Below are 12,555 nucleotides of genomic sequence, written 5' to 3' on the forward strand. Positions count from 1 at the left end.
GACAAGTATCAGTTCAGCTTAGCTGTGTGCAAGAATTTCAAGGATAATATTATTTTTACCTTTTTTTAGGGCTTTAAGGACATTAGATGTACTCAGAGTTGGGCAAAAATACATTAAAATGTATTTAAAAAAAACAAAATACCTCCATTTTAAGTGTATCAAAAAATAAATAAATAAATAAAGCAGCCACACAATGTATCAAAATAAAATAGTTTTTTGTATTTTGAAAATACAAAATACTTTTACAAATGAGCATGAAATTTCTTTGCAAACCTTCCATCAACAGGCCTCAATCCCTACTCAATACATTTGTTTCTCTTTGACAAATTTCACAGAAAAAGTCCTGTCTTGAAGATGATCTCTTTAATCACTGTAAAAACCATTTAATGCAGATAATGAATTGGAATATAGTACTACATTTCTCTTTATATCTCTATCTATTTAGAAAATTGCCACCCTCTCTTAACAGTCTTATTTTAAAAGGGTGATATATATAAAAAGGTTATTTAAAATTATTGTTCACATAATTTATCAAATAAATCGAGTTGGGTTATTGTTTTGCAATTGAAATCTTCAATACTCCAGGTAAAACGCGATATCTGTTTTTGCTGCCACAAAACTTGTATTGTAAGTTCTTGACCAGTCTGTAGACTGGAATATTATTAAATATTTTTGTCTCATACTAGGGGTGTCACGGTAGCGCAGTGGGTAGCATGATTGCCTCAGCAAGAAGGTTGCAGGTTTGAGCTCCGGCAGGGTCAGTTGGCATTTCCCCGTGGATTTCATCCGGGTGCTTCGGTTTCCCCCACAGACATGCGGTATAAGTAAATTGAATAAGCTACTGTAAATTGGCCGTAGTGTGTGTGTGAATGCAAGAGTGTATGGGTGTTTTCCAGTGTTGGGTTGCAGCTGAAAGGGCATTCGCTGCGTAAAGCATGGGCTGGATAAGTTGGCAGTTCATTCTGCTGTGGCGATCTCTGATTAATAAAGGGACTAAGCCGAAAAGAAAATGAATAAATGAATGAATAAATTAACCATAGTGTGTGTGAATGCAAGATTGTATAGGTGTTTTTCAATGTTAGGTGGTGGCTGGAAGGGCATCCGCTGCGTAAAACATATGCAGGATAAGTTAGCGGTTCATTCCGTTGTGGCGACCCCAGATCAATAAAGGGACTAAGCCGAAAAGAAAATGAATGAATGAATGAATGTCTCATACTGATTAACTATGTGAAAGTTTGTAATTAAAACATATAAAGAGCACATGTAGATCAGCTACTGGCATTTGAAACAGCCAATGAAGTTTTATAGGTATATTTTCCTATCTTATTTTGACTTGCTCCCCCGATCTATCCCTGCTATTTGTCTGTTTATATGTGATGCATAATTTCCATCCATACTCCAAGAATTGATCAACTTCTTCAACATTAATCAATTTTTGTTTAAAACAAAACAGCACTTCAAACATGTATGTTTCTGCTTTCCTATTATGGTTTTAATTGGTAAAGTACATTTAAAGAAAAATTAGGTATACATTTTTAATAAAGGGTATGCATAAGAACTGTATTTAACTTTACATAAAACTTTGAGGGATTATGTGATTATTAGTTTAAATTAATTAATCAGTCTCTTTTAGATAGCATTTTCTGTCCTATAGAGGCAAAAAAAAAAACATGAAAAAATCATGTGGCATACATAAACATTGTGTGTATGAAGGATTTGTGTGCATTTGTGTAGTTTCCGGCACACTGACAAAACATTTTCTTAAATACTGATTCAAAATTCAGAGATATAATTTAGCATTTGCAATATTATTATTATTATTATTATTATTATTATTATTATTATTATTAATGCAATATAGTTGCCATATTGTATAATTTGGTTGTTACCTTAATAAATTATTTGGTCACTTTTTAGACATCAACTAAAAGCATATTTTCAGACTGTTTAAGGTGTCATTAGGTTGGTTACATCAATCTTTGAATTTTATGAAGTGATTTATGGAATAACCATGCTGTTATGCATATGTGTCCCAATTTGCAAATAAATAAACATGACTAAAAAGAAAAACAAACTTAAATAAATTAGGTTAACTCAGTTTGCTGACCTTAATTTCTGCAAAGTACACCCCATCCCCCAATGCACAATGCATTCCCTCTCTCTCGCACAGTATTCTCTTCATATTCTGTATTGGCTTCATGCGTTATTGTTGATGTAATGGTGGTTTTGTGGCCAAACAATACTCTCTTTCTCCCCCTGGCTGCAGCCCCTCTTTGTGTGGCTGCTTTGTGAAAGTCTGCATTTATGGGTGGACGTCACTCTGGGGGAGAAGAAGAAGGAAAGTGGGTGAAAGAGAGGAAAAAGGAAGTATGATGCAAAACTTTACAGTAAGTTATTAAGACAAAGTACCATTTAATTGATCCCATGTATCTTTGTCATTTCCTCAAAGTCAAAGTTCGCTTTATTGTAAATTCTGCCACATTTAGCAAACAGACATACAAAGTGCTAACAGATAACACAATGCTAAAAGGGGGAATGTAAAAGAATACAAATATATGGAGTTTAAGTATAATATAAAGCTACAAACATACAATATTAAAACATGGACACATTGCATATAAAGTGCAAATATGAAAAAAGTCTACAGTATTTTTTAATAAATGTAGTACTGTAGCTATCTGAATTAATATGTTGTGGTAATTTTATAGTTGCTAACAACTAATATTCACAAATCCATATGGTTAGGGTATAATATATACTACTTTACACCATATTTTACAGTAGTAAACTAAAAGTAAATAAATAAAATTAGTACAGTAGTAGTAGGCTTGCACAGTATTTATTACAGTTTATCAGCAGACATGTATAATTCATTAACAGAGCTGTGAATACTTCCGCACAATACTATTGATCCTAAAAACAATGTTAGCTATATATTACTAGTATTTTTCATGTGAGAAAGAAAAAACCTAGTAAGTTCTGGCTTTTGTCCTTTTCTTTCTGTTTGTTCTTTAGTATCAGCCAATGGTGTGGATTTGTGGGCTGGACCTGCGGCTGCTGAAGGAAAAGTGAGGCGTGTTCCAGGAAAGGTTCAGCAGCAGCTCAGAGCAGAAACATTCCCAGCAGACGAACCCTCCCATCCACTCTGTTGACTCTAGTGCTGGAGAACGGTCATTTATCCCGTCTTGTCACACCGAGGAGGCCACGTTTACCGTAAAACACGGCAAGAGAGAGAGGAGAGATGATTTTTTTACAGATAAAGAGAGTGGGAATAAGCGGAATGAAAACAATTATAACACGCCCTGCACAGAATTAACACCCATACTGGTCATAAAATAAGACGCAGATCCTCCCTTAAAGTCTTTCTCTGTGTGTTTATAAACCAGTTCAGAAGTCGTTCTTGTAGTTAATGACAGACTGGTGTAAACAGTTACTGTTTAAAGTCATGGTTATAAATGTGTTTTCTGTGAGGGTGTAACTGTCTGTCTGGGGAAATACAAATATCTTCCTCTGGAAACACTTCGGGTGTGATGATTTGTGCAAGCCTCTTTGAGGCGGATTAGTTTTCCATTTTAATTTAGATTCGTGACCATCTATTTTTTTTAAACATTAAAACACTCCAGACTCAAACTAGCTTCTTTAAAATACACACACGTGGGCCTATTTTATAACCCCTGTAGGTGATAGCATAGCCTTCCTTAAAGGGATAGTTTCATCACTTTGGAAAATGCTGAAAAGTTGTAATCATTGACTTTCATAGTATATGTTTTACCTACTAGAAATCAATGGTTTCCAGTTTCTAAAATTCTTTAAAATATCTTCTTTTGTGTTTAACAGAACAAGGAAAGTTTGGAAGCACTTTGGAAGAGTTAATAGTGAGTGAAATTGTCGTTTTTGTGTGAACTATCCCATTTAAAAGTTTTAATTTAGTACTGTTGCCATAATTGATATAGAGTAAACAAGGAAAATGGTACATTAGCCTAACACTTCATAAAAAAAGTCTAAGTACACATAACTGAATGCAGAAAAAGCTAAATTGTGATAGGTGTTACTGGTTAAAAATGTATTACTTAGCTTCTTTAAACAAAACAGTTAAGACTTTAACTTCATTATTAAACATGAACTAAAACAAGTAGTTTTTCACCATCAGTTTAATTGCTGTCACATTATTTAATTAATTACACATCTTTTCTTTGTGTAATTTCTTTGAATACTTTCATAGCTTTTTAGTCTATTAGGGATTACACTTTTGTTAATTTTTAAAGTTCAAGCTAAGATGTCAGCAAAGACACAAAATAAATCATATTAAAAATTAAATCCAAGTCAAAAAGCTCTATCCTTCTCTTTGTGTGTGTGCGATGATGCGGCTAAAGTGAATTAGAAAAACTGAAACAGGTTAGAACTTGCCTAAATGAAAATGCCAGAGATTTTACAGTCAGTGATTTATAACAAATATTATGTAACGCTAGTATTATAGTGTTCAGTTTAATATATGACCATGATACTGTTTTCTCAGAATATCTGAGCTTTTTGAAAATAGTTTAAAATAATATTTAGATATCGCTTTAGAAATGTATTTTGATGCTTTACTTTGATAACTATTTTTGACATGCATGTAAGATGTATATAGTTTTCCTGCCCCAATAACACATTTTTTAAATTGGTGTATGTTTAAAATTAATTTTCATTACTATTAGAACCAATGAGTAAAAAAAGAAACCAGTTTCTTGACTGCGCTGCATGGTTCACAACAAATATGTAGACATTTTGTGTTCATCTAACATTTTCAGACAAGTTGGAATGAAGCAAAACTACAGCTTTCTATCAGTCAGATCAGTCTGTTTTGTGTTAGTCTTGATGTTCTTGTCATTTTCACTGACTCATCTGTATGACATTTCCTCACTGTGCAGGTGAACCTTAGAGCTCAGACTGCACGAAAAAGCAGTCAAACTAAAATATGGAGTTACCACACCTGCGCACACACACACACACACACACACACACACACACACACACACACCACAATCATGTGGGAGTTTGTTTGCACACAATACAGGGGCGAAACTGTAACTTTGAACAGAAAGTGGTTTGTACACGAAACACAACTCCGCTTTACACCAGAGCTTTATTTATTCACCACAATATCAAATATTAAGTGCTGCCTTTTAAAACAGGCGGTCTTTATATAAAATAAGAACACATCCTGAGACAATTACCAATTTCCTTCAAATACAAAACTTATAAATACAAAATCATTCTGTACAATTTAAAAACATAATGCTTATTTAAAAACATTCTGAACGATGTGAACCCCCCCACTATAAACTACAAATAAATCCACAAAACTTCCAAAAAATCAGTCCACACTTCAGCACACTCATGCATATACAGACGCACATTTTCAAGTTTCTTAGGACAGGACATTTGTCCACATGTGGGACAGTTGAGTGAAGCAAACCCCAAGTAAAACTTTGTACACACTTCCAAAGTCACGTTCAAGTTAATGAAATCAGATGAACAACTCAAACACATTTTTGCTCAGTCCGACTGAGAAATCTTTGCTTCAGAACAATAACAACTTTCACTGCATAACTGGCTGAGGAAATCTAGCTTTTCATAACGTCTCCAAGTGTGTAGCTCTACACACACATACACACCACGTTGAAACAGTTAAATCCTGCTCTGTCTCTCCAGCTATAAAACCTACCATTCAGGTGGGGCAAGAATCCCAACTCCAAAAAAAAAAAAAAAAACAACAACCCTGGATAGAAACAAAGTTCACTTTGTGTTCCCTGTGTTCAAACAGTATTAAAGGTTTCTGCCAGATTCCATTAAAAGTCCTTAAACTCAGACAGTCCAGCAGCGAACCCTGACAACACCATTACCGTCATTTCAGGAACAACTTATCCTAAAGGCATCAAAGAGATTAGAAAAACACAAATTCATCACTTTGAGTTACTCATTTGGAAATGCAAAAAGAAGCTGCCAAATCTGGACATTCCCTGAGGTTTCAATGAACAGACATGTGTAAGCGTTAAACCTTGTTTCTTGAGGCGTTATGTTGAACTACATAATCATGTTTCAGAGCCATGAGAAAGGCCACTGTTAGAGGACCAAGGTTATTACCTCAAAAGATGGAGGTAGAATGTCTTAGAAGAGTTTTTCAGCACTCTGAGTCTGATTTTGAAGCAGATACCCACCATTTTTATGCTCTCAAACTCTGTAATACTTTCATCTATCTACATCTGCAGAGGCACCTTTGTTTGCAGACGTCTGAAAAATGGTCACACTGCCCTCTGCTGGCGATGACTGACAGTACTACAAAAATAAAGCTGTGGAAAAGCTTTAAAATGACCTGAGTTGCATCTAATTCAAATACTAATAAACATTCTAGTTCATACCTAGAGAACACAAGCACCTAGCACTTGATTTTTGGTCAATGCTTAAGTCATAATGACCAAAATCTTAGCAAATGGGCAAATAATTAAATTAGAAAATTGAAATAATTAAAAACAACTTGAGAAAATGAATTTGAGCTGTCAAAAATATTCTAAACTAAACTATGCAGGCAAAAATACCTTGCTGTAGGTAATATGGCTGACAGAAAAAAAACATATGGCTTCATAGTGTACTAATTCTAACTCCCGGATCTCCTCTAGAGGGCGTCAAGATTCCAATCGCTATAGTAGTTAAAGGGATAGTTCACCCATTAAAATGATGATTCTGTCATCATTTAGTCCTCTACGTGATCTAAACCTGTTTCATTTTCTGTCCTCTGTTGAACACAAAAGAGCATATTATAAAAAAAAAAGCTGTAAACAGCAGTGTTTTTTCCTACTATGGATGTTGATGGCTTTCATCATTCCTCAAAATATCTACTTTTGTGTTCAACAGAAACAAGAAACTTTGAGGATTAATAAATGACGGAATTTTTATTTTTTTCGGTGAACTATCCCTTCAAAATAGACATTCACTTAATCCTAGCCAATTCAGTAGTGCATTTAATACAAACTTCAATCTATCATCAAGAAGTGTTTTAGAAACAGTCTTCAACTACAGGATTTGGGTCTGAATTGAACTAATTATAATTTAACTCTCAGATCATCAGTGACTGTTCATCACACTGAACGCTTCATGTTTTGAGCAGATCTCCCAGGTCGTAAGTGTCAAAAAAGTCTGAAACGCCTTCTCCGTCCTCCAGACCCCAGAGGTAGTCATCGTGGCCGAGCTGAGGAGAGAAACTGACAAAGGGCCCAGAGGGGTCAGATGCGAAGGCCATCCCGGGCAGCTGGTCTTCTGTGATCTGCAGAAGACTAGGAGGAAGATCCAGAATGCCCTCCACGTCCAAAAGAGAGCCGTTTCCACTGGTGCTCGCTGCCATCGAGGGCTGAGTCTTTGGACCTGTACAAACAATAAGACTCTGTTAGTTAATTAAAAATAGGTTGTTTTTTTAAATGTATTATTTGTTGACCAAAGCAGGGATTTTTCAAAGTTGCTCAGAGTGGTATAGTTTGCTATAGTGCAGTATGGTACAAAATGGCAAACCATACCGTACCACTTTTTTGGGACACTTTGGTAAGGAACGGTACCAAAAACGGCGAAGCTAGACTTTCTGCTCAACATTACTGGTTTACAGAGAATTGGCACTTGTGCGTGCCAGGGGAATGACAACACAATAAAGTGGCATTTTTAAATTCACAGCCAAAACACAACAACAAAATATAGAATAACGACGCATAGCAATGAACCATGCTCAAACAAAGCTTGTTGTCCTCTTATTACAAACAGCCACATGCCAAGAAGCAAAAACTATATCTGCTGTTTGTCCTCCATTTTGGTTTAATGGACCATCCATTGCGCTCTTCCTTCTTCTATTTGAGCACACATCTACTTTTGAAATAATTAAATTAAGTTTGCAAAAGACACAATATGTGAATGACCCATATATCTTTGTTCTTTAAGCATAACTAATGTCAATCGCCACTTTCTAGCATCAACAACACCTACCAAGTAAGGGTACTGTTGGCAGTGGAAATGCAAGCCTGATCAGGGTGATTCCGACAGAATCGTACCGTATTAAACTCATAGAAAATGAGGCATTAGATGTCGTAAGCTCCTTTCACAGTGATACCAGTAAATATCAGAAAATTTTCTGGAACGCCTTATTGACAAAGAAACGGACGTTCTGGAATTTTTACGGAAAAAACTATTCAAACACGAACCTAGAGTGTGTAGGTAAACTCAAAGCAGTTCATCATAAGCATTTTATCAATCATTTTTTCCACAGTGTGAACATAGAATAAGCATAGAAATATTTTCTGACTAACATCTAGCTGCTAAATGTGTCTGAGGGAGGATTCAAAGGCCTTTATTTTCATAAACAGCGGAGATGTGAATGTGTCTGAATGTTCTGATCGGCTGGAGTAGACGTCTCACGTCAGCACACTCTAATCGTGAACACGCTCTTTCCAGCAATCTTCTTTCTGCGTTCACACAGAGCAGCATTCCGGCTAATTACCGGTAATGTTACAACTCCTCTTTCCGGAAAACTGCTGGAATGAATTTACCAGTATTTCTAAATAATTCCTGTTCACACATGATCCCTTTCCGAAAAATTGCCAGTAATTTTCCAGAAAAGTCTTTATAGACTCCTAAATATGACAATTTTCTAGTAAAGGATCCTCATCTTAAAATGTCAAAAGATGTTTCTAAATTCTTGCTTATATTTATAAATGTTCCCTAATATTATTTTAAGCAAATGTATATGTAGAATTTATATATAAATTCTACATTGAATTCTACATCTAATTTGTAAAAAGATCTTTAACTATCACTAACCCATTTTTGTTGTGAAAATGATGCTCCCTGTTAGATTTAAGAAATATCAATAGCATGTGTGTTAAATGAATATTGACTGAATCAAACCAAAATTCGAGAATCAAACCCAGATTCAAATCAATGACAATTGAATCAAATTGGGTTAATGCCTGAATCAATACCCAATAATACACAAATCATGCAATACAAACAGACAAATAATAAAGATGTTAAAATAAACATAAGTCATATTACATCTAATTATACATATTACATCTAGGCCAAAATACAAATCGTTCAATGTACTGGAGAAAAGTCTGACTTTGTTCTGACACATATAGTGCTTTTATTTAATTAATATTCCTTTAAGAACTACATGCTAATGTAGTTATAAATTATGTATAATGTAGTTTTACGTAGAAATAATAGCATTAATACATAACTCATTATCTTTATTTTCAAAAAGACATATCGTATAAAATAGATAAAAAGTTTTGTTGCTAAATTATGAAATTTTAAACGCATTAGTAGCGGCTTATTTATTACGGAGTAAGGGTGTCACGATCTTCCAAATCCTTGATTCGATTACATTTTCGATTCTAAAGGCACGATTTGATTCGATTTTCGATTATGAATAATTAATTAATTAATGACCAATTAATTATTTGTAGCCTACCGTTAAACTACCTGACCTGCATGGTCATTGTTTTACCCATAAACAAATAATACAGTAAATAAATAAAGGCAAGTTACACACATAATTACCACCTGTCAATCACTTTTTTCTGCAGGACTCGTGAATAGGCAGTGATCTGTCGTTATAATGGCGTCGGTAAAAAAGACGCCCAGCCAACAGTATCTGAGGTGTTCGCTAAAATGACTAAGTACAAGTGAGTGAAAGATTGAAGCAGTCCTCTGACTGCCTGGACCCGCTGTGTGTGCGTCTTTGTCTGTGTGGTCACGTGATGCGCATTTTCAGAGGTAGAGAGGAAGGAGGGCTGCTCAGAAATGCTACACGCCACTGTGGATGTTAAATCGTTGTCATTCTAAAATGCCATTTAAAAACAAAGACAGTGTAAACAGGGCCTGAGTGTGTACTTTTAGCGAGCGGATTTGCAACGGGGGCGGGCGGAGGATCGCGATGCCGGTGTTGTCTATCGGACGAACCGTACGTAATATGTACATAGCAGAGCTTGCAAAACTGTTTTTTTTGTCGACAACACGAACGTTGTCAACATAACTCACTGGAAATCCAAAATGCTTACACACCGGCGACTTCATTGAAAGAGGAGAGGGTTTAAGTTCTGTCGACGGGTCTCCTGCTTCTGCAGTTTAACAAGCACTTCAGCAAGCCGGTTTTTTCCCGCTTGGCAAGCCAAGCTGACTTGACATGGGGGCGTGGCAGCATCGACGATTCCATTTTTTGATTCGATAATCGAAATTGAGCATAAAAATCGAAATCGTGACACCCCTATTACGGAGTATTTATTACTTGGATAAAGTTTGCATTTGTTTGTTTTTTTTGGATGGATGGGCTGTTCATAGACATCTCATTACTCTTACAAACAGTACTCATTCAGCTGAAACATGTACAGTGTGTTCTTACAAACTACAAAACACATCTGACTATTTTCAGCCTTCCTTTGAAAGTGGTAAGCAGTGGTAAAGCTGGTAATTGTCTCACCTTCGACAGACTGGGGTTTTGCAGGTGGGAAGACGGAGGGTGTGGTGGCACTGGGGGTTTGTGGGTAATCTTTTCTGGGTGTGGCATTCTTGATGGGACTAGTGTACTCCAAACACTCTTCAGGACACAAGTACACTTCGATAGGGCCATTCTTGCTCTTCAAGTAAATCTGCAGAGAGCCCTACAGAAAGAAAGAAAGAAAGAACAAAACATGACTTTTCACATCTTCAAGCAGGGAGTTATAGCTATGTTTGGAACATCTAGTGGGTGTACAGTATTTTATATTCCTAGAAAATTATATATAGGTTTAGTGCTGTTTATAAACGTTGGTATGATTTGTTTTAGATATTTACAAGTTTTAAAATTAAGCTAGAACTACTTTAGAAATAAAAATCACATGATAAATGGGAGAAAGAAATATTTCTGACAGCTATTTACTTTAGGAAGATATCATGGTTCACAAGCTTTAACAGCAATTAAAATAAACAAGCTCAGAATAACAGTGGATTTCAAGAATGTTGGTTTTGACAAATATACCTCGGACGCTTCTGGAACTTCCAGTTTGGTTTCAGATGGTGCTTTGACAGCAATCACAGTTTGATCTTTCAAGCTGGTTATGGTACGAATGTCCTGATACGTCACATACCCTAATGTGAAACCGAGTTAAGGACTAAAACATTTAAGCATTAAAAAATGATTGCCAACTCAAATGCAGGAAAAGCAGAGCATTTAACATTAAGTATTCTTTAAAAACTCACAAAAATTAGAGTCCACATGTGTTTGGCTGCGGGGATGTATACTGTTGAACAGCATGTCTAAACAAGCTCACAAATATCAAGAACACGATGAAAGGATATCTTTGGTTGTCCTTGCTCTCCGTCATTTCTCGTAGTCGTGTTGAGCTGGACTGAATAAGATCGTCCAGAGCTTTCTCCTGTCTGTCCAGTTCAGAGAGCTCTTTATTGAGAGCGCTGGCTTTCTCCGAGTTGCTGGACGAACCTTCAAATACACCACTGATCCTAGAGAACACAACATATGTACAGAATATGCTTTGATTAAACTGATGACAGCACAAAATTTAACACAAACAAACAAAACATGTCTTATACTGTATATACATGTGGGTCATAGATGAAAGGCCACATTTTGATGACCATGTTAAATTATAAAAGTGCTTAAATGTACACAGAGTATACTGTCACAAGCACCAGTGATACAGTGACTGTAGTTTCCCGGAGAGGAAAAACACATACCACACTACAAACACACATACCACACTATCAAACTACAAATCCCGTCATGCACCTCGCACACAACTGTTTCAGATCGCCATTGATTGCACACACAAAGCCGGAGGACTGTCGAGGACTGATTACAAGGACTATTTACACAGCACACACACACACACACACACACACACACACACACACACACACACACACACACACACACACACACACACACACACACACACACACACACACACACACACACACACACACACACCATGGCCACACCAAGAGTCTTGTAAGTTGACAAGTTAACATTACAACGTGTTTAGACTTGCCTTTTTGTGTACCAATCTTTGCTTTATTTGTTTGTTTTATGTCAATTGCCACCCAGATCGACTACTTGCCTGTTATAGACCCTCGTTTGGATTTACCTGTATGCAACTGTTCATACCTGTATCAACCTTTGACTGCATGATGCTTGTCAATAAATCCTGCATTTGGATGCGCAACTCAGCATCCCTTAACGTGACACATACTACTACAATTTTTTAAATATTTGTGCAAATGAGAAAATCCAAATATGGGTGAAATAATGTTTTATTACCATTCATCTTACTAGATGTGATTATGCAAAAATTAAGCAATATATGCATTCTGCGCTGTTCTTACAAAAAATGAAAATGAGAGAATATATATATTTTTTACTTAGTATTTATATATATATATATATTTATATATATTTTTTACTTACTTTATATCTTTTACTTAGAAGCCCTCATCTTTGATCTAAATATATAATCCAGTGATTCTGTTAGTTAATTT

The 12,555-nt window shown here is 35.7% G+C and overlaps 1 protein-coding gene and 1 long non-coding RNA gene across 2 annotated transcripts in view; one reads left to right on the top strand and one right to left on the bottom strand.

The window, feature by feature from the left end:
- Window positions 1-2,282: 2,282 nt before the first annotated feature.
- LOC147833105 (uncharacterized) lies at window positions 2,283-5,803 on the top strand. The gene is made up of 2 exons (XR_015513434.1): window positions 2,283-2,387; window positions 3,016-5,803. It is a non-coding gene; the product is annotated as an uncharacterized LOC147833105 (long non-coding RNA).
- e2f2 (E2F transcription factor 2) overlaps window positions 5,107-12,555 on the bottom strand; it is a 30,194-nt gene continuing 22,745 nt past the window's right edge. Inside the window, exons 4-7 of the mRNA XM_087290622.1 lie at window positions 11,359-11,520; window positions 11,039-11,153; window positions 10,502-10,682; window positions 5,107-7,401 (exon numbers count right to left, since the gene is read on the bottom strand). Of these exons, the coding sequence (XP_087146748.1) occupies window positions 7,133-7,401; window positions 10,502-10,682; window positions 11,039-11,153; window positions 11,359-11,520 (727 nt within the window). The 3' untranslated portion in view covers window positions 5,107-7,132. The remainder of the gene's footprint in view (window positions 7,402-10,501; window positions 10,683-11,038; window positions 11,154-11,358; window positions 11,521-12,555) is intronic.

The sequence above is a fragment of the Danio rerio genome, chromosome 17 (assembly GCF_052040795.2).
Source record: "Danio rerio strain M-AB ecotype USA chromosome 17, GRCz13ab, whole genome shotgun sequence".
Taxonomy (NCBI): Eukaryota; Metazoa; Chordata; class Actinopteri; order Cypriniformes; family Danionidae; genus Danio; species Danio rerio.